Genomic DNA, 25,239 nt, shown 5'->3' with positions numbered 1-25,239 from the left:
AGAGCAGGGTGGAGCACAGCCCACCTGGCCACTCGCCCCACCAGGGGAGTGAAGGGTGGATGGTCACTGAGTGCCCACTGTGCGCCTGCCTTTTTCTAAGAGTTTGACATGGACCATCTCACCTCATCATCCTAGCAGCCAAGTGAGGGGGACATGAGGCACAGAGGGAGAGCTACCAGACCCGAAGGAGAAGTAGCAGTTAAGCTAGTGGATGGGGGCAGAGAGACGGCGTGTACAAAGGGCAGCCCAGTGTATTTGGGTTCATGAGAGCCCACCGTGGCTGCCAAGTGCAGGAGAAATGTGCATGGGAGGGGTGGCCACTGCAGCTGGCCACAGGGGATGAGACCTTGTGGTTTTGTCATGTGGGCTTTGAAGGGAAAAGTGGAAGCCCCAGAAAGGGACATGATCAAGTGTGGCTCTAGTGAGTAAATGCTTGGAGCTGTGAATCAGATGAGAGGTAGGTGTGGTGGCCTAGCCCAGGAGAGGCAGCAGGAAAGACAAGCAGGAAGATGCAGGAGCATTTGAGGAGAAAGAATGATGGGATCAGTGTGTGAATGAAGCTGGTGTGGAGGTGAGGGGGGAAAGTGAAGAAGGGCAGGAGGCCAAGGTGAACCCTAGTTTCTGTCTTGAGCAACTCGACTGTGCCATCCCTGAGGAAGAGAAAACCAGGAAGGAGGAAGTTCTGGGGGAGGGTGGGAGACGGTGCTGTTTTAGGCATGAGGAATCTGAGGTGCTGTGAGACATCCAGATGGAGCTGTCCAGGAGGCAGCTGGGTGTACGATTCTGTCACCCAGGAGAACTGTGGCTGGGGATGGAGGAATGGGAGTGATCTGCACAGACATAGCGATTAAAGCCATGGAGTGGGTGAGATCACTTGGGAAGAGGGTGCCAGGGTCGGGGGCGGGGGCGTGCTCTGAGGAACACCTACATTTAGGGAGCAGGCACCAGGAGCAGCTGGAGAGGAACAAGGAAGTCAGGGCCATGTGGGGTCACCTAAACCGAGGAAATAGAGAATTTCAGGGTGGGAGAGGGGAGCCACACCAGAGGCTGTGGTGCTTTCCCAAAAGATGACCATGGAAAGGGTCTGTGGATTCTCTATGAAGGTGTCTCTGAGACCCTGTCCCAGGGGTTTCAGTGAGGTGGTAGGTGGAGGAGCCCCTGTCCAGGCGTTTTTCCTCTGCTGTCTCTCCACTAGTTCCCCGGATCCCTGGAGCCTAGGCCCCGGCACACACAGGCTGGTTGGCTGTGTAAATGAATGGATGGTAGTCCTGTGTCCTTGGGCAACAGAAGGGAGATAGCTCTGGCCTCAGCCTCAGTGCCAGCCCCACTGCCAGCCAAGACTGGATCGTCTCCAAAACTCTATCCTCTTTCCTTGCTGGGCTGGCTCAGCCCTCGGGGTGAGGCTGAGAGGTATAGGAGGAACATCAAGGCTGTCCCGTCCTCCTCCAGGAGGGACACATGCTAGTCTTGTCTCTTAGAGCTCCCTGGGGCACTCTATTGTCCTTCCCACCTGTATTAGGGATCATCAGCCGGCCCCCAAGGAAGTTGAAGGTCCCATAGGCCATGTTGCTGGAGCCGCGGGGCAGGGAGCGGAAGTAATTCTGGGTGGAGAGGCGGGAGACGAAGTCCTCAGCCTCGGAGGTGGGTGAGCTGTGGTGCAGCGTGTGGCGGCCGCCACCCAGCGGGCTGAGCAGGTGCCCGTTGGTGAGCTGGAACTTGGGGCTGGGCCCATCTTGCCGGGGACACAGACTGCCCTGGTAGGTGGTGGTGGTGGTGCTGAGGTCTGGCTGGATGGTGAGCAGGTGGGGATTGTCTGCAAGGATCAGAGAGACTTAGAGAGTGGCACGGGGGGCAGCCCTGTCTGGGCGGCCCTTGGCATGGAGGCCCAGCATAAGTGCTGGGGACAGGGGCACCCCACCTGCTTTGCTGGGCTTGATGCTGACGGGCTGGAAGCCTGAGGTGAGAATGGATGAGTCGGCCACATCCGAGTCCAGTCCCTCCTTCTTGCGGCAGAACACAAGAATGAGGACGAGCAGCAGCAGGAGGAGGCACACGGCCACGGCTATGAGGCCCACGTAGAGGGCCACGTCCTCTGGGCCGGAAGCAGCTGTGGGAGAGAGTACAGGCTTGGGAGGGGTAGGGTGCAGGAGGCCGGGAAGGAGAGGCCAGCGGTCTACACCCCAGGAGGATGAGGCCTCCACTTCTTGAGCGTCAGCACCAGTGGAGCAGCAGACGCTGGCAGCAGGGAACATGGAATCGGCACACATGCATTCCAGTCCTGCATCTGCCACCACCTTGCTGTGTCTCTCTGAGCAAATTGCAACCCTCATGAGTTCAATTCATGTTGAAGTTGCTGCTGATGGAGAATGGAGGAGGGGAAGAGCCACTTTCCTGGGTGGCCTGGAACCAGGCTGCTAGGCTGAACCTGCTCTTCTGGGGCCCAGGGCAGCTGAGACTGAGGGTGAGCTCCTAGGATCCCCAAAGCAGGGGATCTGCTTTCTGGCGGGGGGCGGGGGTCTGCCATTCTGGTTCCTGGCCAGTCCCTGGGCCAGGAGCAGGGGTGCTAGGGCTCTTCTCCTTGTCTGCCTCCCACAGGCCTGGGGCAGGGCTGAGGAGAGAGTGATTGACTGCCTGGATGAAGCTATATTGATTTTAGAAGGGCTTTGCATAATGGAAGAAATGTCCATCAGAAAGGAATTGACACAGATAATCAGGTTTTTAATTGAAAGAATGGGGGAGGGTGTGTTCTCGAGACAAAATCCAACAGAGATCTTTAATTGTTAGTTATGGCCTTGTAATTAACAGGCCTCACAAGTCTGGTGTCCCCACAGGACTTGTGTGTGCACTTGGGGGACGGGGCGGAGGTAAAACTGCAGGAGAAGACAAGAAGGGGGTTGGGAGATGATCCCAGAGGCCAGGTGTGCACAGTAAAATCTCCAAATGTATGCATGTCTCAGGGCAGGTATGGGAGGTATTGGGGTGTATGTGGGCACATGTTGGGTGTGTTAGGGATGGGGTTCCCCAAGGTCCTGAGCTTTGAATAGGCGGTGCAGCCTGTGGCAGGGGACTGTTCCCTTAGCCACCACCTCCCCGGGGCAGGGCAGGGCCAGTCCTGGCAAACTCAAGAGGATTCCCGGGTGGAGAGGACTCACTGTGCACGCAGAGGTCACTGGTACAATTGCGGGTGTCCAGGTCAGTGCCTCGGCACTCCTCACCTCCGTTGCGGGGTGCTGGGTCAGAGCACTCACGGCTCCGCCAGTGGGTGCAGTCGAGCCCACAGGCCGACCACTTGCTCCACGGGCTCCAGCTGCCATCCACTAGATGCGAGACAGACATGGACAGAGAAGAGATGGCGTGGTCAGCCCAGGGAGCCAGTCCAGGCCGTCTGCCAGTGTGGCCCCGCTGGGCGTCCGGACCTGGTGCAATGTCAGGGCCAGGGCCAAGCCTGCCAGGCTGCAGGCCCTCTGGTATCCAGCGGGCCTGGATGATGCATGCTAATGACAAGAGGCACGATGACGCTGGGCCTGCTTGGTTCTACCCACACCGGGGGCCATCCTGGCCCTGGGGCAGTGAGGGCACTTGGTCGCACAATGACCCTCTGATCCCAGGCGCAGGTGGTTCTGCAGCACCAGGCTGGGGCCTGCCCCACAGTGACTGTACCTGTCCTGACTGCACCTTAGACCCTGTGACTCAGCCCCTCTGCTGAGGCTGAGCCTGGACACAGACTGAGCCCTGCCACCGATCACATTGAACCCCATCCTGGCCTCAGACTGTGAGCCTGGCCCTGCGTGCGGGCGGGTGGGATGGAGCCATGGGGAGCAGGCTGGTGGGCACGATGGAGCCAGGGCACGGAGATGGCGTGGTGAAGAGCGATGCGGGAGGCGGCAGCCGCTGGTACCTGGGCACAAGGTGGCGCAGGCTGTTTTCTGGACATTCTGCCCCTCACAGAAGGCGCCCCCGTTGAGAGGCGCCGGGTTGGTGCAGCTCCGGCTCCTTTTCTGCCAGCCGCGCCCACAGCTGGCGCTGCAGACGGACCACTCGGTCCACGTCGACCACCCACCGTTCACTGGCCGGACAGAGAAGGACTGGGGTCAGGGAGCGGGGGCTTCCTCAGACACACTGGCCCAGGGGCCGGGGCAGGAGGACAGAGGGGCTGTGAGCTGGAAACGGGCAGGCTGCAGCTGTGTTGAGAGAGAGGCCCTGGAGGGGAGACCATGCTTCTGCCCATTGCCCCTAGGGCCTGGCAGCACCTGCTCCACAGCCCCTTCTCCCCGTGGGCACCAGCCCTAGCTGCAACTCCCATGTTCCTCCAACCCAAACCCCAGGCTTTCAAGGGGGTTACTCCCCTCCCTCTGTCTGCTCCTGGGGGTGCCCAGGTCACTCTACTTCCTACCCCGGGGACACAGGAGCACAGGCTGTGGTCTGTCACTTTCCTAGACTCCCATCCTGTCCACTCATCTCCTTCTGCACAATGGCCTCCTGCCCACAAGTAAGCCAAGGGATGGTCCAGCCACAGATGACCACCAACCTGCCCCCCGTCTCCACCCAGATATGCCCCTTGGCTCCCTGACAGCCACAGTAAGCCCTCTCCTTGTCCTTCCCAGTCAGGCCACAGTTTGGCTTGCCTGGTCCTGGCTCTGCAGGGAGCCAGCCACATGTGGTTGCCCTGAAGGCAGCCCCAGTGCCTCGCCTATGCCCAGAGCCCTTCTGCCCCACCAGCACCGGGGCCCACCGTAGACGATGACGGCAGCGGAGGTGCTGCGGCGACGAGCTACGATGTTCTTGGCCACGCAGGTGTAGTTGGCCGTGTCGGCCAGGCGGGCCTGTCGCACCACCAGGCTATGCTCCCGCGTGATGTACACATTGGGGTCCAGGGATGGGTCCACCAGGTCCTCGTTCCGGAGCCACTCCACCTGGGGGAGGGAGCCATTCCACTGCACTACCTGACTATGCTGGCCCTGCCCGGAGCGAGAGTGGCCCCTGGGGTGGGGGATCAGCCTGGAGGGGTGGGCAGGTGGGACCCGAGACCTGGGAGCACTGCCCACCTGTGGAGTGGCACTGGAGCCCCGCTCACCTCAGCTGGGGGGATGCCCTCTGGCGGGCGGCAGGGCAGCACGATGCCCTGCTCCAGGGACACCTCCTTGGCCAGCGGCTCCTGCTCAAAGTTCTTGCGCAAATCTGGGGGAAGAAAAAGAGTGTCCTCCAGGCTGAGTGCCTCACGCCAGGTCAGCCTGGCTGACCCTGTCCCCTGGTCCTGCAGGGGCCATGGCACATGCCAGAAGGAAGTGTCAAGTGCCCAGGGGGACAAGGGGGTGGCTGGGCAGCGTCCACAGGCACTCCCTCCACCCATCAAGGCAGGATCTGAGGATTTCTGATGAGACCTCCTCCCCCAGTGACACCCTAGGGCCACCTCCGCCCTGGACTCACAGGCAATGCGGATGTAGGCCTTCTGACTCTTGGTGGTGCCTGAGGAGCTCCACGCCACGCACTGGCACCAGTACTCCTCCAGCCCAAACACCTTCTCCACCTGCTGCCTCGAGACATTGATGCGGACCTCCATGGCAGGCAGTCCTGAGGGTGGAGGGGTGGGTAGCAAGGGCCGGGGCCATGCCTAGCCCCCAGACCTCTCTGTCCAGTCCCCTGCCGGGCCCGTGCGCCACCACAGTCCTCCCTCTGCTCAGCAGGAGAGCGGACGGACACTGGGGGCAACCCTCTGCCTGGAGGGAACACTGGGGGGCTGGGGGGGGTCCCTTTATATCACCTGAAGGTCAAGAGTGGGTGCTTAGCACTTCCATTCATCATACTTTGTTACCCTTTGTTACCCAAGGCCTGTCTCCCTGGAATCACTTACAAAAATATCACTACAGGGGCTTTCTGTTGTTTCAGAGACAAGGGCACAGAGGAGCTTTGGGCAACAGGGGCTGGCAGAGGAGGTGGGGCAGATAGGCTAGCCCTGGGACCTTTGTGGGTAAAAAAAAAGGGTAAGGAGCGATCTGGCTCACCTCCTGGGGTTAGTAGGCAGATCCTGATGCGTGATAATATAATAACAGCTATTAATAAGATAATTACAGTGATTATGTTGTATGATAATAGACCCCTGGGGCTTAGCAAGGGTTTCCCACGTGCTGGCTTATCTTTTTCAATCTGCTCCCTTGGAGGTACTGCTCCCACTCCATGGATGAGGAAACAGAAGCTCAGAGAGGCAGTGACTTGCCATAGGCGTCCAGGGCTGTCTGCTGTCTGAATCCAGAGTACGTTCAGAGTGCTCAGGATCCAAGGCGTGCTCAGGGTTCACCAGAGGAGGGTGCCGGGGGTGCCCATCCCACAGGGAGAAATGTTGGCGAGGGGGAGGGGGCAGCTCACAGAGGGGAAGCTGGCCTGTGATGGGTGGCCGGGACCCTCTCTACCCTGAATGGACTGGGCTGGAGGAAACACCTCTCAAGGATGGACACAGTCCCCCCATGTCTGCCACACCAGAACCAGGTGTGGGGCGTCTGGGGAGGGTCCAGACTTCTGAGGACCCAGGAGGGGGTATACCAGTCCTCCTCCAGGCCCCTGGCCCTCAGACAAAACCAGTGTCCCCAGGAGTAAGAAAAGACTGTTTCCAATTTCTCCTCCTCCTGACCCCAATTTCGCTTGGGTCATTGGCTTATCAGAAAGAGGGAGAGAGGCTGGTGTTTCCATTGTTAACAGAGAAATTCAATTAGGGCTGCATTGCAGGAGGAGCCGGGGCTCAGCTGAGCAGGCAAGCCAGGAGGCTGTTTTCTGTATTAATTTCTCTAACGTGTCTTTCCTTGACCCCTGCCCAGACCCCTCCTCATGAGTCTCTCCGGCTCCCACACTGGGCTCCCAGATTTTCCTATCCCTCACCCCTGCCCCCGCCTGTGAGTTCTCACAGGATTTGGGGTGTGTGTATCACCTCTGGCTGAGGTCACATCACTGGGCTAGATCCCTCCGTTCTGGGTACTGCCTACCCCATCCTCTAAGGCGCTGGATGTGTGCGTTCTAGTGGTGTGGGATGAGGGCTGAGAAGCGAGAGGGGTCCCTTACAGGGTCTGTGCATAGGAGAGGGCCCTTGGGCACCAGCCAGCTGTCAAGCACACAGATTCATGGAGCATCTGAGAAGGAGCTGTGCACATACTTGGGGATAGAGACAGGGTCCTCCCTCTCAGCCTTTGGGGTTAGTGGTGGGAGACCCCCAGAACATTCTGAACTGGATACTTTTCCTCTCCTGTGTGGACAGGTCTATGGATGGACTGCTCCATCCTCCATGGTGGTGGGGGGAGCTCACGCACCACCCAGGCAGCTCAGCTCAGGGAGAACAGCACTAAATTTAAGTGCTCCTGGGACCTCCTTGGTGGTCCAGTGGTTAAGAATCTGCCTTCCAATGCAGGGGACGCGGGTTCCATCCCTGGTTGGGGAACTAAGATCCCACATGTCTCGGGGCAACTAAGCCTGTGCGCCTCAACTACTGAGCCTGCACGCTGCAATGAAAGATTCCGAGTGCCGCTACGAAGATCCTGCATGCTGCAACTATTTGGCTGCAACAGCCAAATAAATAAATAAATATTAGAAAAAAATCCTTTAAAAAAATTTAAGTGCTCCTATTTCTTTTTCCCTGTCTCCTCCCCACTTCTGTCCTGCCATCTCATCTCCTTCTTGCTGCCACGAATAAGGGCCAAGTTCGTCCATGAGGTTTAGATCCAGGCAGTGCCCTTGAGCCCCACAGGCTCTGGGAGGTGGGGAGACCCAGAGCCTGCCCTGCTGGTCCTTGAAATGAGGGGCTGTGCCCTCCCTGCTGCAGGTCAATGAGCAGCCTGGCTCCTGGGAGCAGTTTCTGGGCACGGCTGTGTCCGCACCTGCCTGGTAAATTTGAGCAGATGCTAGCCTTGGGGAGGGACGGGAGGATGGAGGGGTCCCTGCTGGCCGAGGCCCAGGAGCATGTCGGGTGTGTGCAGGCGTGTGAGCGCTGTGGGCGTGTGGGGAGGCCCTGGTGTGGGCATGCTGAGAGTTTCTGGGAGGCGGAGGGGTGGGGGTAGGGGGCTCTGAGGGCAAGCGAGGGCTTAGGGTACCTTCTTACCAAACTGCTTCTAATAACCAGTCAGTTTGTTTAATACATGATAAATTACACTCCCAGACCAGACTCCAATGCTTGGTTTTGCAAATTTCCAGCTTTTACACTATCAGTGGGTTTGGGTTCAAGAGATTTCAGGCTTCGGTCCCCTCCCCCTGGCCTTCTGGATGGGGAATGGGGGCGAGCAAGGGGGAGATCAGGTGCTCTCTCCTGGGGTGTCCACCCTGCCATCCCCACCCCCATGCAGAAATGGGTGGGGCTGCAGATTTGGGCTGACCTCTGACCCCGTCATACCTGCCTGACCACAGAGCATTCCTGGCTCAGGGTCTTGGGTCTGTGTGTAGCATGGCGGTGCCGCCCATGGCCTGGGCATCTGTCTGTGGGTAAGTGAGAAGCCTATCTCTTTGCCTCAAAGCACTCAATGGCTTTGGGTTGAGAAGTCAATAAGATCAATGAAAATTCAGATGTGCAGGCCATGGGAGGCCTGAGGTTGGATGCTCAGAGCAGGAGGGGGCCCTGGTGGCTATGGGTAGGACGTGTCCCCGTGAGCTCTGCTCTCTGCCTGGCTTTGAAGGGAGCAAGGCCAGGAGAGCCTGTTGGGGAATGTGGGCTGAGGGCTGGCCTGGCCTGTGACTGCTATGTAGGCAAGAGCCTGGGTCTCAGCCAAGCCATGGATTCCAGACCTCGTGATGGCAGGAGACAAGGAGGGGTGTATGTGGGAAGCCAGGAAGGGGAGGTGTGAGCAGTTTGGGGCTGGCCTGGCGCCTTCCAAGAGGTTCCAGGACAGGCTCTCAAGGCTGTGGGGAGACAGGTCTTTGGCTGTGGCTTGCTCTTCCTCACCTGTCCTTTCCTTGGGGGACCTACCTCAGCAGCAGGAGGACTCATAATGCTGCAAAGTGGTGCTGGGCCCTAGGCGGGGGTAGGGAGAGAGGAAAGACCTGGGGCTGGGCTCCACCTGGGTGTGAGAGATCTCACAGCTTCCCCCACCAACCTGCAAGGGGGCCATCCTCATCCCCATTTTACAGATGAGGAAACTGAGGCCCAGGGAGGGAAGGGGGTCTTGCCGCAGAGGGCACCAACCCCATGCATTCCCCTCCTGAGAGTGGGAGGCAGAGCTGGATCACCTGCACCAAGAGCCTTGTGGGCTAAATTCTTAGCACCTCACCCAGGCCTGGCACAGAGCAGGTGCTCAGTTAAGACCTGAGGACTGCAAGGAGGACGCTGCCAACAGCAGGTGTGTGTAAGGCCAGGACAATGCAGGGCTCAAGGACCTGGGCAGGAATCACTCACTAGGGGGCTGACACTTGCGGGGAAGAAGACCAGCCCCTGGTGACCCTGGCAGGGGAGGATGGGGCGTGACTTCTGTGGACCAGAACGCCTGGTTGGAGCCCTGGACGAGTCAGAGCCATCTGTAATAGGACAGGCTGGCTCTGAGGACTAAATCACATGCTGATGAAACTCAGGGCTCATCTGCTCACATCTGGGTTCTTGTGAGAGCTTCCGAGTTCACCAGGGCAGGGCCCCTCCTCCAGTCTCCCTCTACCTGGCACCAGCTTCCCACAGTGCAAGTGTGGCTGCAGCTTCCTCGTCTCGCTGACCATCCCCTCGACCCCCACTTCTGCCACTCCAAACCTGGGCCTCTGGCCAGCCTGCCATTCCCTGCATTTGTCCTTTGGCCTGATAAACAGTCATTCCAGCTGGTTTTAAGACTGAGGTTGGATGTTATCACCCCACCCCACCCCCACTCCGGGAATCCTTCCTGGGCTGCCCAGTCCCTCCCACCAGGAGCATGGGCCACCCTTCTGGGCCTGTGGTCCCCTGCCTGCCCTTGGCATCAGTGTGAGCCGTTCTGGGTGCCACCTTCTTGCCCCTGTGACTCAGGCCTCACTCAAGTGGCTGTACCGGGCACAGGGTCTGTGGGCTGTGTGTCTCAGGCTGGCTGAGCCTCGGTGGGAAAGGGCTCAGGACTTAACCTGAGGGCTCATCATGTGTGTGGGCTCCACAAAGCATCAAGGCAAAGGGGTAGGAAATGAGCTTAACTGGGGTCCAGTTAGCGAGGAGGAGAGGCTGTTAGCTCTGCCGGGCCTGCTCTCGGGGAGCATGGGAACCCAAACAATGGCTCTCTGCTCCCATCCCCATTGCCTACTGCCTAAGGCCAGGGCTGGAGGTGGGGAATGAGGTGTCCCATCGAAGGGGCACTTCTTGGGTCTGCCTCTCCTGTCAGCCCCCCACACTGGCCCCGAGTGTCACCCATAGCTCTGGTCATGTCACTCGGTAGCTTGAAATCCCACAGGACTGTGACCTCACTCCAGAGTCGGACGGGTGAGGCTCCAGGATGGCACCACTGCCCGCTGCACGCACTCCACACCCTCCCTGCTAAGCCCCGACCCTCACGCCGGCCCATCTGCCTCCAGGGCTTTGCTTGTGCTGTGTCCCTTTCTGGGGGTGCCTGGGACGCCCTTCTCCTCTTCTGGCCCTGACCAGGTTTACATATCACCTTCCCCGAGGAGCCTCCCTGGGCAGCCACAGATCCCAGAACTCAGTGAGAGGTCACTGTGCTGCCCCCATCTCCGTGGGGCTGTGTCTCCAGCTCAAGGGTGGGTGCTCAGGGAACGTGCCAACGAACGGACCAACGAATGAACCAATAGATGCACAAAGAAAACAATCACGGAATGTGAGGTCCGTGAGCCCTTCCATCATCTGGGACCCACTCTTTTCAAACCTTTCTCTGCTGGCACCACTTGCCAGGCTGCCTCTGGGTCTGCCTGGGCTCAGATGCAGCGGCAGGGTCCTGCCCGCCCCCCCAATCCACAGAGCTCCCTGGGGCATTTTGGGGGGCTTCCCTTTTACTCACTCCCCCACCAAGTGATGAAGTCTGGTGAGGGTGGGCCTCCCAGGGAAGGCCTTGGTGTGTACACAGTGGGTCCCAGGTGTGGGAGTCCTGTCTCTCCTGGGGACCTGGGGTGGTGCACACAGAGTGGTTAGTTTCACCCTGGCCTCGGCTCACAGGCATGCAGCAGGGGCAATGGCAGGCCCCTCTCTGGGCCTCCATTGCCTCTGAGGCTGAGACTCGCTCCCACTTCGAGTGACCCTGCCCGGCGCCCCAGCCTGGTCTCACCGCTGCTCCCATCTGTGCTGCGCTCGATCACGTGGTCCACCTGGCGCACCCACTCCCCGTTGCACTTGAAGAAGATTTGCGTGGCGGGCATGGCCTTGCACACCAGCAGCACCGGCTTGTTCTTGACGATGTACACGTCCTCGGGCTCCACCAGGAAGTGGGGAAGCAGGTCTGGGTTAGAGCCGGGCACCGGGTTGGCCACTGTGGCACTCTGCTGGGCCCCTGCAGCAGAAGCAAAGGGGGCAGGTGAGCTGGGGCCTCTGCTGGACTTGCGGGGCCCTCCCGGGGCTACCTGCCTGTTCAGGGGCTGGGACCGAGCCAAGAGGATGCAGCCAGTGGGGCCAGGCTCTGCCACTTCCAGCCCAGCAGGCTGGGCTGCTGAATGCCTCCCTTAAACCTGTGTCCCCTTCCGTAAAATAGGGGAAGAAGCAGCCCCCTGTGGAGACAAATACGGAAGTCCCAGCACACAGCAGTGGTCAGGGCTCATTACCACCCTGGTAGAAGTTCAGGGATCTGGTGAGGCAGCCCACTGCCCTGGAAGGCCCCGGGGGTGGGGGGGTGGGGATGGGGGTGGAGAGAGGGAGGGAGGGAGAGGGCCCTGGGCAAACTGGGGCTAGGGAGGGCAGGAGTCTCTTCCTCTGGTGCCTTGGCTGCCTCGGGGGCTGCTTCCGGCTTGCTCCCCATTCCTGGCCCCTGCATGTAGTAGGTGCTGAAAAAATACCAAGTGAATGAAGGAGGGGAGGAGGCTGTGGCGAGTGCAGATATGAGGGGTGTTGGTGGCAGTGCTACAGGAGAGGCCCCCAGGAGGGGCGACTTGGGGTGAACCTGGGCTGCTGGGTGGGTCCCGGGGAGGGTGGGAGCCAGGAGGGTGTGTCTGGGAGCCTCAGGGGCCAGGGCCATGTCCCACCCTTCAAGGAGACCAGAATATGGGTTTCCTTCTAATTTTAACTGCAAACCACAGCCATCCCACAAGTCATTTGTTGCTAATTACACAGGTAATTGGCTCTGAGGCTTTGGTGGAGGTAACCCCCCACAGCAGTCTGACGTTCTGCTCGACCAGCAGGACCCTTGAGAGGGTGGGGAGGGGCGGGGAGGGAGGGAGTGGGAGGATGGAGAGTGGGGGTGCCCTCAGCCTCCACACCCACCAAACAGGCCCCTGACAGCCTGGCCTCTCAGGGCTGCAGTGATTTCCCCCAACACATACTCACAACCAACAGGGTACTCTGGACATCAAGAGGGAAAAGCTTGGGCTTCAGAGACCCATCTGCTCCCTGCTAGTGGTGACCTTAGGTGGGTTACCCATTTTGTTGTCTGTGACATCTATGGAGGTCCTGTCTGCCCCATGGGGGAGTCTGGAGGTGCCTCATGCAGTCGGCCTCCTGGCTCCACTACCTCCTTACGGGTAGCCCAAAACCCGTGGAGGGCTTCTAACAGGGAGGCCTGGCTCCTCGGGCCCAGGGGGCATCCATTCTGCCCCTTCTCTCTTGCTTGCACAGGGACCCTCTCTTTCCAGTGTGGGAGTCTGCCCTCTCCACCCCAAGACTGTGATTTTGGGGAGGGGATCTGTGCCTGGTCCCGTAGGCACCGGGTGGGTGAGCTGGGAATGTCTGCAGAGGCTGAGAAACCTGGTGTGACTTCAGGTAACCCCTGCTTGTTTCCTTGCCTGCAAAATGGGGGATGGCACCCAATTCTTAGGGCTATCATGAGGATGAAGTGAAAAAAGGCACAGTGCTTGGTAAATGTTGGCTGCTATCCGTACCCAGTGCTATTGCACTGACAATGGCAAAGGACTCCATCTCCTTCAGTAACTCCTAGCAATCTCTTCCAGGGTGGGGACTGATGAGGAAACTGAGGCACAGAGCCAGCAGGTGTCTTGCCCTCAGTGTCTGCAGCAGTGGGCTCATCCACCCCTCCTCCTCCACATCCACCCGTCCTCCTCCCGCCCTGGCCTCTCCCCAGCCTGTCTCCCCGCCTACCCCCTGCACTTTCTGCTGCTCCGTAATGAAGGCTAAGCTGCCAGGGAACCACGCTTGCAGCTCAGTTCGGAAGACAAGCTCTCCTTGTCCTGCCCCGCCCCATCCTGAACCACCTCCATGGGGCTCTGCCAGTCCTCAGGTCTCTGTTTTAGGCTGAGGAAGGTGGGGATATGCAGGCAGAGGGGAGGAGCCATCTAGTCATCTTACAGATGTGAAATCTGAGGCCTGAGGGAGAAGTCACTTACCCAGTCCCTCAGCTCCAGCCCTGGACTCTGGGGGGCCCACAACCTGACCCTTTTTTATGACATTCACTTGTCACTGAGCAGCTCTGACCCACTCAGCAGCCCTGACCCAGGCAGCGGGCTCAGCCGGGGCAAGGCTGAGTTGGGCTCAGGCCTCCCAAGGTCTGGAGAAGGGTGGGCTCCCAAGTGTGGGCCTGGTAGGTCCAGGAGCCTCTCTAGACACTTCCTGGGGAAGCCACGGCATCTTTGCAGACCCCAGGGCTGCACAGAGGAGGGCTAAGCTTGACCCCTGAGCAGGGCCCACAGGGGGCTGGGGGCAGGCATCACAGGCTCCAGAAGGTCATGCGAGACCTCAGTGTCAGCTTCCAGGCCTGCCCACGCCTCGCCTCACAGAGGCTCAGTGTGATGGTCTGTGTCTGCCGACTGGCTGGGAGCTGGGTAGGCAGGGGTCCCAGCTGGGGGTATGGGCAGGGAGAGGGCACATGGCCCCCCCGACTTCCCTATCGATCACTGCGCCAAGCACTGCTCATGTCAGCTGCCCGCTGAACCCAGCACAATCCCTCATGTCTGCATTTAACTGCTAATGAAAAATAAATGTACTGTGACCAATAAGGGACATAGCTCACTTCTCCTGGGTCTCCGCCATGCCACGCTGGCATGGTCTCCCCTCCCCATCCCCCTGGGGGGGCATTTATTGGGTCGACCCAGGGGCCCCCTCCAGGCTGCAGTTATGCCCGCTGGCAAGGACACTCTAAGGCCATGGGTGGGGGTAAATTCAGCCCCTCTTGGGGCTGCTGGAAGCTTCCTGGGTGGCCAGAGCTGGCTTCCCCTCCCTCTGGCCCCTTCGTCCACTACATGACCTCCACCCTTGTGGTCGGCACCTGCAATCTGCCCACCCCCCTCACCGTCCCAGTTAGGTCTCTCACTTGGACTAAAGTACAGTGAGAGCCTTGGGTCTCTCCCTCCCCACGTTGCAGGCCACTAGCATGAGCTATCTTTCCCTTTGACATGAAACCCTGTACTTGTCTATCAAAGATAACACCAAGCAGGGCTTCGCTGGTGGCGCAGTGGTTGAGAGTCCGCCTGCTGATGCAGGGGACACGGGTTCGTGCCCTGGTCCGGGAAGATCCCACATGCCACAGAGCGGCTGGGCCCGTGAGTCATGGCCGCTGAGCCTGGGCGTCCGGAGCCTGTGCTCCGCAACGGGAGAGGCCACAATAGTGCGAGGCCCGCGTACCGCCAAAAAAAAGCTAACACCAAGCAGTGCGTGCTCAGTGTCAAATGATATATGATGTTTTCAAAAGGGCACAGACTCTAGTTTACTGCAGTCACCACCACTCCCTAATGCCCCCTTCTCCCTGCCGGCACTTTCCTACCTTCTCCTCAGGGCCCAGTTCTATCATCACTTCTTCTGAAAGAGGACTCCCCCACCTCACTCTCTCAGGAAACCACACATGCCATTTTGCCCCCTCTGCATCTAGGACCTGTCCTCACTGGTTCTGTAGCTCTTATCACAGGTGAAGCAAGCGTGTGGCTGAGGTCTGCCCAGCTTGAGGCTGCTTAGCGCTGGTGTTGGCGAATGGGGACTTGGATTTGGGTGTCTACTTCTGCTCCCTTCTGGCTGTGAGGTGATGAGCATGGGAGGAAGGCTTTGCAAAGCAGATGCACTGGGGCTGCGGGAGGGCAGGCAGGGGCGAGGCCTTCTGGTCACACAGGCCCTGCTGTATCCCGAACTCCACCCCCCAGCTCGCCAGAAGCTCCGTCCGCCACACCCTCGCCAAGTCTCTCTTACTTGCCCAGCCGCCCTCTTGGAATTCAGTTAGAAGACTTCTTTCATTTACTAGCAGATCCCTTAGAACTTGGTCACTGAGAACTGCCGATGGGGCTGTATGGACGCTCAGGGCTTGAAGTGGGAACCCGGTTCCCAGTGAGCCTTGGGGCTGGCCAGCTGGCCCCCGCCGTCTCAGAAGGGCACTGGCTGCCCGATCAGCCCCAGCCGGCACCCCTGTTCTGGCTGCCCCATGAAGGGTGGGAGCCCCAATCCTAGCAGTCCCCACCTACAGTGTCTTCTTAGGGATAGCAAGGGAGACCACGTCGTGTGTGAGAGGGTGTGTGTGTGTGTGTGTGTCAGAGAGAGAGAGAGGGAGAGAGAGAGAGAGAGAGTGTGTGTGTGTGTGTGTGTGTGTGTGTGTGTGTGTGTGTGTGTGTGTAGGGAGGCTGGGGGCCAAAGGGGGATAAGAGACCCCTGGGTAATGGGCCTTGGACAAATGCTACCTTCTTCCTCCCCTCCCATGGTGCTCTTATGACCTGAAATGTATTCATTCATTCATTCTTGCATTCATTCAGTGAATACTTATTGAGTGCCAGGAACTGTTCTGGGATTCTGCAGTGAGCAAGACAGACACATCCTCTGCTCTCAGACGCTTTCATTCAAAATGGAGAAGCAAAAGAAAATAGAGGATTCAGAAGTTGCCTAGGGTTCTGAAGCAGGTAAAAAGGGGTGCTATTTCATAAAGGGTGTGGGTGCAAGGGCTCTAGAGGGGAAGAGGGCTTGGGGCAGGTTCCTCTGTGGAGGTGATGTCTAAGTGGACCCCTGAGGGCCAAGGCCAGGAGGAAAAGCGTTTTAGGAGAAGGGAACAGCAGAGGCTGTCAGACAGGGAGCAGCTGGGTTTGTTGTGAGGATAGTAAGGAGGGTGGCCAGGGCAGGGGGAGACGAGTAGGAGGTGAGTCAGAGAGGGAGCAGCGGCCTGATCTTGGAGTTTTATTGGGAAGGGGTGAGGAGCCTCTGGGGGGCTGTGTGCAGGGGAATGCTGAGATCTCCCTGCGTGAGGAATGGGTGGCAGGGGTGGCAGTGGAGAGTTGGATGGGGAGGCATTCTGTGGAGTGGACCATGGTAGGCCTGTCCCATGAGGTCTATCTGGGAACTCCCACCCAGACATCCAGTCTCAGCCAACAAGCCACCTCCTCCAGGAGGCCTTCTTGGATCCATACTCTTTGTCACTTTGGCCCTGTGCCCACGTTGTCCCCTAAGCCTTCCTCCAGGGTACATGCCATATTCAGGACTAGGCATGCTGCCTCCTCCACTAGACTGTGAACTCGCTCAGAGCAGGAGCCCAGGTCTGACCTGGATACTGATGGAGTGTTTGTTGAGTGACTGAATGACCGCCCCCTTTTTTCCCTTGAACTTCAGAAGATTTGCCTAAGGGTGGCCCCCTTCACTCTTGCCCTGCAGGGAGACCCAGAGAGAGCTCAGAGAGGCCCACAGGCAGAGTTGTGGGCAGGGAGAGGCTCTGTGCTCCAGCCTACCCTCCGCCATCCCCCAACATGCTGCTGCTCTGAGGTTGAGCCCCCCTTTTCTCACCTGCAGCCTAGGATGATAAGGCCTACTCATGTAACTCTGAGGCCCAGGGTGGGTATGAAAGTGCTTTCAAATGTTTTATTTTTCAAAGCACCATGAAAATATGAGGTGTGATTAATCAAGCTATTAATGAACTCATGTTTTCTGAGTGAGGACTCAGTCTCACGGAGCAGGGTAGGAGGGCTGGGGGCAGGGTGTCATCTGGCCTCACTCAGCTGAGAGTAGTGAGCACTGCTTCTCAAGAACAGTCGTGCTGAGCCCCGTCCATAACTTGACAGGGGCTCCTTTTTAATCCCTCCAACAGCCCCGGTCTGTGTCAACGGCAAAGGGGAGGGGCAGCAAGTCCCTGCTTCCGTTACTTCCCTGAGAAATATTCTGTATTTGAAGTGGGGTGGAGGAGGGAGAGGGGGCTGGGGGCCTGGCAGCCCCCATCTTTCTCTTCCTGGCTGTCCACCCAGCATTGCACCCCCTCACCCCTGGGCACCTATGCTCCCAGTCTCCCTGGCTCCCTGGCCTGGAGATGTGCATTTGGTCGGTCCGCTTGCGGCCTGGGTGTCCTGCTCCACAGGCCCAGGTGGGGAGAGTAGAGTCCACAGGATGGCACACCACTCCCTTCACCTGGCATTCGCGGCTCCACTGGCCCAGGGCCTAAGCTGTTACCTGGCCTTGCCTCTAGGGCCTCCCTTCAAGTATGTAGGATGGCATCTAGACTACTTGCAATTCTGCAAAGGCTTGTGCATACTCTATTTGGGACCCTGCCTCCCTCCCCCGTCTGGCTAACAGTACCTGCTTTTCTGCAGGGAATGCCTGGCCCTCACCCTACTCAGTCCATACAGTCATTCGGTCCCGGTGGGCTGACCCCATCTCTGGCCCCAGAGGTGGGTATACTACACTGACTAGTTCCCAGACAGGAAGGTCATTCCATCCCCATAGATGGGAATTCGGGATTTGGGTTGGGCTGCTGGGAAGAGAGAACCTCTCTTTCTGCTGGGCCAGTCCTGCAGGCTTTGCAGGCCATAGGAGGCCAAGTGAAAGGGGAGGCCATCCACGGGTCTGCAGCAGGGGCTTGGAGAATGGAGACAACCAGGGAAGAAAGAGATTGACTCCTCCCTGTGTTGAAAGCCTGGGATCCCAAGAAGCCAGAAGGCAGAGCTACCCCTGGATTCCTTTCTTTGCCTAAAGCTAGCTGGAATGAGGATCCTTTCATTGCGTTGATCTACCCCCCAATCTGCTCTCTGCCTGGGTGGCTTCTACTCATCCTTCAAGGCCTGCTCAAACACCCCCCACCCCCAGGAAGCCTTCCCTGAACCCCAGACAGAGCTGGCTACACCTCCCCTGAGCTTCCACAGTCCCTGGCCGAACTCGCCTCAGTACCTCCCGCATCATATGGTCACCATTTATGAATCTGTCTCCCCATGCAAACTGTCAGTGCCTTGAGGGCAGGGACTGAATGGTGACATCTCTCCCAACCCCTTGAGCATCCCCAGAGCCTAGCCAGGGACTGACACATAGCGAGTGCCCAGCGAGTGTTTGTTGAATGAATATTGAATATCATTACCTTGACTGGGACCAGAGCCCAGAAAGGAGGGCTGAAAGAGGAGGACACACACTCAAATTTGGCTGGGAGCCAGCTCTGTTTACCTTCCAATCAATCAATCAATCAATCAATTCTAGAAACACCCATGCTGGACCGTGGGGAGACACACACTCAAATTTGGCTGGGAGCCAGCTCTGTTTACCTTCCAATCAATCAATCAATCAATCAATCAATTCTAGAAACACCCATGCTGGACCGTGGGGAGGTGGACCAAGGGGACTGTGGAGAGGCTCATGTGCAGGGTCAAGGGGAGACAGAGGGGGCTGGGAGCCATGGCCACAGTGGTGGGGGACAGAAGGGGTGCAGACACACAGAGGAATGGGGATTTGCGCACTCCTGCCCATCTATACCACTGTGGCCTGAGACGGCTTCGTTATTATTTTTTAAATGTGGGCCTTCCCTGGTGGCGCAGTGGTTAAGAATTCGCCTGCCAAGGCAGGGGACACAGGTTCGAGCCCTGGTTGGGGAAGATCCCACATGCCGCGGAGTAACTAAGCCCTTGCGCCACAACTACTGGGCCTGTGCTCTAGAGCCCGTGAGCCACAACTCCTGAAGCCTGTGCGACTAGAGCCCATGCTCTGCAACAAGAGAAGCCACTGCAATGGGAAGCCCGCGCACCTCAACGAAGAGTAGCTCCCACTCACTGCAACTAGAGAAAGCCCGCCCGCTGCAACGAAGACCCAACGCAGCCAAAAAAATGATGAGGGAGCTTCACTAGGAGGCTCTGATAAGCAGGGTTGAAATCTGCATTTGCTGTTCGAGACACACAGACAGCGGCGGGGTGGAGGAATGGTGGGCAGGAGGCCCCAAGACAACAGATCTGGGGGCCACACGAAGAACCCTGAGGTTCCAGGTGGCAACTCAGAGGCGTGGACCTGCCTGGAGGTGACGACAGGGTGCCACGAGGCCAGAGCAAGCTGGGGGGTGCGCCCCAGAATTCTTCCAAATCCATCACGTAAAAAACTCTGCTCTGCCCACCAGCTGCTTCCGAGGCTCACCGACTGCTGCAGACCCCTATGCCGCCCCCTGTTTCTTGAGCCTCAGTTTCCTCATTTGGGGCAAATAGCACTGACCCAGCCCCAGGACGAGGTGGGTCAGGAACGACATCCTGCCCAGGGCCTCCAGGCGTCCACCAGTGCTTCTCTTCTTTCGCTTCCCGGCCCCATGGTCTATCCCTCAGTCATCTCTCTCCCTGGCTGTCGCTCCAAACATCTCAGGACTTCAGGGAGGGAAGGGACAGTTCTGAGCCCAGGCTCTTTCACCCCAGCGCACAGTCAGAGAACAAGGGAAAGGACGACTGCAGGCCCTCCTGTCGGGGAGCACGCAGGAAGTGGAGGTGGCAAGGTGGGGTGACAGCCCCTCACGATGTCCCTTGGAAGGGAGGGCTGCTCCCCTGACCCGTGCTCACACACAGGCATGAACGGCACTCTGGTTTCTATGGTAACGTGTGCGCGAAAGTGTCACAGAAGCGGCAGCCACCTCCCCAAGATCGGAGGAAAGTCACCCTCTTCCCCAGTGGGCTCCAGGGGCCTGGTCACAAGGACAGACACAGGCGTCACGAGGAGGACATGCAGACAGGCTGAACTGCAAAGAACAAGGCAGCTGGGGCTGGGCACACTGCCACCTCACCCGTGTGCCTTGTCCTCTGGCATCTGCACTCAGGTGACTTCTACCCGCCCCTCATTTCACAGACAAGGAACAGGAAGCTCACGACTTGCCTAAGGTCACACAGACACAGAGGGCAGGTGTGCTCTCCACGCCTCCTGGCCCAGGCCAGCCTAGGGCAGGAGTTATGGGCCTTTCCTGGACCAAGGTCTGGCCCCACCCACCACACCACCCCTTGCTCACTTGGCTTACCCGCTGACCCTTCTCTGCTTCTTAAACCCTCCAAGCTCATCCCACCCCAGGGCCTTTGCACTTGCTCTTTCCTCTGCCTGCAATACGCTGCCCCCTGCTCTTCCACAGCTGGCCCCCTCTAAACCCTCAGGTCTCAGCTTCAACTTTCTTTCCTCCAACAGGCCCTCCTTGACTGCCGTGTCTGAAGTAGGCCCTTCTTTTGTGTTGTTGTTGTTTTTTTTGACCGTGCCAAGCGGCTTGCGGGATCTTATTTCCCTGACCAGGGATCAAACCCACACCCCTACAGTGGAAGTGTGGAGTCTTAACCACTGGACCGCCAGGTAAGTCCCTGAAGTAGGCCCTTCTAACCCAGCAACGTCCCCCTTTCCCAGTCTATTTTCCTCATAGCACTCACCGCTATCTGAAGTCATCTTGTTTGTGTACTTGTTTGCTGGTTATTGTCTAGGTCCCCTTCCTCTGAAACGTGTCATGACAGCAGCTTGTTTTGTTCACAGCTACAGTCCCAGGCCTGGCGCATAGTAGGTGTTTGATAAACATGTGCTGAATTCATGAATGAACAAACTCGGTCCTCCAGCTCTACGCCAGAGCCCACACTGGGCGCCACTCTCCTGCCACTGCTAAGACCCCCTAAACCCACCAGTGAAGGGGACTTAGAAACTATCAGGGTGCGCAGGGAGAGAGTGCTTGATGTGGGGGACAGGCCTCCAGGGAACCCCTCCCAGGTCCCCTTCTGGTTGCAGGGCCTTGCTTTGGACCACAGAAATAGTTAACAAAGCTGAGGCTTAAATAAGCATTTGATTAACAAACGATAAAATAGCTATTGTGTCCCCGAATTAAGCTGTAATTGTGGCTGATAATTGGCTGGTTAGAATTTAATAAGCTGCAATTAAATAGAATGGAATCCAGGGTAATTATGTGGTCGCATAGCCCAGAGAGAACCAGGGAAGGAAGGCTTTTTCCTGCTTTGGAATCTTCTGCTGGTGCAGTGTGTGTGCTGTGGGTGTTTCTGGTGGTGGTGTGTGTGTGCACGGCAGGCCTCCTCCACTTTTCACCTGGAAGAGGCGGGCAGGTGGGTGCTGGCCCAGCCCCCTCACCACTGCTCAGCAGGAGATCATCATGCAGGCTCTGAGCCCTGCCAGGGCCTGTGGCAGCTCCAGCTGAAAGAGACATAAAAGGATCCCTGGCACAGTTCCCTGAAGGGTGGGAGGCCACGGGAGGGTGGCCAGAAGGGCACTGAGAACATGGGGGAGGCAGGCAGGCGGGGAGAGGGTCTGCCTGCCTTCCTAATGAGAAAACTGGGGCTCAGAGAGGGAAAGAACTTGCTCAAGGTCACACAGCGATCAGCGGCCGGGCTGGGCCAGATTTTCAGGTTGCCTTGTATCCAGGGTAATTCCGAGTGGCCAGGAGGCTGGAGGACACACCCCTCTCCTCACCGCCCCTTGCCAGCTCCTGAGGCACCCCTCCCCATTTCCATCCGTGTCCTTCACCAGGTAAACACATAGGCTAAGTAAGGATGGTGCAACTGTTTCACACATGCACCCTTAAGACAAGCTGCCCCCCATGCTCCCATTTCCCTCTCCCGTGGCCGGCCTGCCCGCTGGAGGCCCTGGTGGCTGCAGAGCTCCCTGGTGCCTCAGCCTGGCACAGCTATCCCTGCTCCCAGCCCAGGTGTGGCCCCCGCAAGTCCAAGGGGATGATGAACAGCACTGCTCAGGCACCGTTTATGACCCCATCGGCATTTTTACAATGTCGCCAGCAATTAATTTAATTAAGGACCCTGTCCTGGATATGCTGGCATTTCATATTTCACTGGTTTAATGTGAGCCCGGCCTGAGCAGGGGCCAGGGGTGGTCCAGGAGCGGCAGCTCTGCTCCCCCGCTGGGCTCAGCTCAGGGTGCACAGGGCAAGGCAGTCGCGCCCCTCCCCCCTGGGACGGAGCCCAGAGACAAAAGGGGGGCCACCCAGAGGGAAGCCACCCAGTGATCTGCCCTTGGCCAGTGGGAGACACTGGCCACAACCCCAGCCAGCACGAGCACAGGCACACAGGCTCACACACACACGTGCACGTGTGCACAGATGCTCACGCGTGCATACACCCATACACAGTCATACCATGATAATAGTGGCGAACTTTACAGGGATTGTCTCATTTGACCCCCGTGACAATTCTAGGAGCCAGACTATTTTAAACCTCCAACTTCCAGGCGAAGAAACTGAGGTGGGGACAGGTGAAGTAAGTGGTGAGTGATGGATTCCTACCCAGGCTGGCTACTGTGTCCCACGCCCTTAACCAGGTCACACTGGTTCAGCAAATGTGCTGGACACGAGCCACACAGCAGTGCCCAAGCCAGACTCATGGCCCTGCCCTATGGAGCATCCAGTGGCCACAGCCCCACCTGGGAAGTCCTGGGCACAGTGTCCCAGGACACTGTGTGTGGGCACACACACCAAGCCCCCTGGGAACACACATGTGCACACCAGCACTGCCCACTGTCCTCCGGGCTAAATCTGGCCAGGGCGGCTGATGCCCTCACTAGGATGGTGACCCTGTAGCCACAGGTCACCTACAGGACCTGCAAGAAAAGCCCAGACCAGATCCAGCTCCTACCAGCAGCGGCGGCGGCCGGGAGCAACCGCAGCTCGTCCTCCGTCCCTTGTCCACGCAGCAGCTTGGCTGTGCTCTGCCCTCTCCTGGGGCCCCTGTTTCCATAGCTCCTCACCCTCCCACAAGCTCCTGCTCTCCAGCTAGGGCCCTTCATCCCCCCTCGCAGCTGAGCTGCATTCTGACATTTTCCCTGCCTCTGGGTGCCCCACAACCTCACCACGGGCACTTCCCAGGCTGGGCTCGAGGGCTCCCCCAAACTTCCTGCTCCCAGAGCTGGCACTCAGCCAGCAGGGCCACGCCCCCAAGGAGCCTCAGCGGGAGCCTCAGAGCTGCGGGCGGGGCCTTCTCACCTCCTCACCGTCCACTATTCTAGTCCCCCCAGCCTCTCTCCCACCCACTCCCTCCTCTCTTGCACTTTGGGGGCTACCCCCCACCTTCAGCCCCTGAAACTTGTCCTCCTGGGACCACCTCCCGGCTTTGGTACCATCAATAATGCCACCACAGTGCTACTTCTAGAAGAAAATCTGATCCCACCCTTCAAGCCCTGCAACGGTTCCCACTGACCACAGGGTAAAGGTCGGTTCCCCATACACCCCACATCCCCCTGCACACCCGATGTAGCAGCCTCATCTCTTGGCACCAACCCATACCCAGCAGTCAGCTCAGCGCATCCACTAATCCCCTCTCCCAGCACGCCCAGACCCCGCCCCTCACCCCAACTTTCTCCTGCACCTGCAGGGCACCACAGACACCCCAATGTCCCCCAGCCCTGTTAATTGATAACTCAAGGTGTCACCTCCTCCGGAGACCCTCCCCAGCTCCTCTCTGCATAGGGGCTGCACTGCCCCTCCTCCGGCTCCCCGGCTGAGAGAGCATTACCCACTGATGTAGGCCGTTGGTCGGTGCCTGCCTCCATCACACCGTGCACCCTCAAGGGCGTGCAGCAGGCCCAAGCCACCTCTTCTCAGCAGTGTCCAGCTCAGGCACTGACAAGTTGGGGGTCTGGTACAGTTGAAATCTCCCCCGTCACTTGACAGCTCCTGGACTGGGCACTGGGCTGTGCCTGCCAGTGACAGGTCCAGGGCACGGACTCGCTGAGGGCAGAAGCAGAGCCTTTGGATGGGCATCAGGGGACTGGGTTCCCAGTCCCCACTCTGCCTCTACCTGGCTGTGTGGCCTTGGGTAAGTCATTGCCCTCTCTGGGCCCCAGAAGGGATGGGACTGCGTCAGGGCTGGCGAACTCAGGTTTCTTCAGGGGCTGATGAAGGCCAGGAGAAGTGGAGAGTGAAGATGCCCGTCCAAGGGGCCAGCTCAGCTCAGCCATCCACTGCCAGGTGGCAGGCCAGCCAGGAGGTGCTGGAGTTTTTTTTTCTTCCAAAAGAAGCTAGAAATCATTTTTATTTGAAATTTCCTATTTTAAAATGTTGACAACTAATTTAAACATTTAAACACCGTGTGGGCCAATCAAGTTGGCAGGCCAATGCCAGACTGGACAATGTCCAAGGTCTCCTCCGACTGTACAGATCTAAGAACTGGGGTCACGGCAGGGCGAGGGGAAGCCCCCCTCTCCGTCACTGCTCTGCTCTCCTGGTTTCCTCCCCTCCCACACTCTTCCCACCCTGGCCAGCACCCACTCCATCATCCTGTCTTCACCTTGTGACCCCTCTTCATCATGGCCTCCTGAAGGAGGTCCCCTGGGGCCTGGCAGAGGCAGGAGGGGGTCATCTGTCCATCACCCCAGGTGACTTGGATTTCACTGTCATCACAAGAGTCCACCCTCAGCTGAGGCCGGAGGGCATTGCCCCTTTCCCAGAGGCTGAGGGTCTGAGAACCAGCAGTGAGCTGCTCCTGTCTCTGGATAGTGGTGGGGGCAGACAGCAGGCTGAAGGCTGCTCTGCCTTTCCTGCCTTTGCTTTGGGCCTCAGATCTTGAGCCCGGGAGCAGGGAGAACGCTGCTGTAGACGCAGGCAGGTCAGGGGTGGGCACTCCATAGAGGAAATCCTCTACTACAATGCCCCCAAATCTGGGCCGGCAGAAGCTCAGGCCTGGCTGCGAACTTACAGCTGGGAAGAGGGTGTCTGACCACGCCCGCCCATCATACCCCAACAAGACAGTAATGAGCCCTCACCCCATTTTAATTACCCGCTGTCCAAATAATTACCAGCTTGTTTATTTCACTTAATGGCAGCCGTACTTTTCCTCCTGATATTGATTTCATGTTTTCCTGGTTTGTTCATTATCTTTCCTGCCCCTTTAATGGGCTCGGAGGTCTTGCGAGCGGAGGAGAAGGGGCTGGAGGAAGCAGGGGTATGAGGGAACATGGAGGCAGGAGAGATGACCCGGGCCTTGCTGTGCAGCCTGAGGTGAGTCACTGCCCTCTCTGGGCCTTGAGTCCCAGAATCCCAGACCCCT

The 25,239-nt window shown here is 58.5% G+C and overlaps 1 protein-coding gene across 1 annotated transcript in view; it reads right to left on the bottom strand.

Moving 5' to 3' along the window:
• UNC5A (unc-5 netrin receptor A) overlaps positions 1-25,239 on the bottom strand; it is a 63,085-nt gene that overhangs the window by 4,723 nt on the left and 33,123 nt on the right. Inside the window, exons 2-8 of the mRNA XM_024116321.3 lie at positions 11,193-11,414; positions 5,428-5,571; positions 5,075-5,178; positions 4,733-4,913; positions 3,153-3,317; positions 1,919-2,107; positions 1,511-1,813 (exon numbers count right to left, since the gene is read on the bottom strand). Coding sequence (XP_023972089.1) covers positions 1,511-1,813; positions 1,919-2,107; positions 3,153-3,317; positions 4,733-4,913; positions 5,075-5,178; positions 5,428-5,571; positions 11,193-11,414 — 1,308 coding nt within the window. The remainder of the gene's footprint in view (positions 1-1,510; positions 1,814-1,918; positions 2,108-3,152; positions 3,318-4,732; positions 4,914-5,074; positions 5,179-5,427; positions 5,572-11,192; positions 11,415-25,239) is intronic.

Source organism: Physeter macrocephalus, chromosome 2 (assembly GCF_002837175.3).
Source record: "Physeter macrocephalus isolate SW-GA chromosome 2, ASM283717v5, whole genome shotgun sequence".
Lineage (NCBI taxonomy): Eukaryota > Metazoa > Chordata > Mammalia > Artiodactyla > Physeteridae > Physeter > Physeter macrocephalus.
The sequence above is the reverse complement of the archived record's forward strand: the minus strand, read 5'-3'. Positions and strand labels throughout refer to the sequence as shown.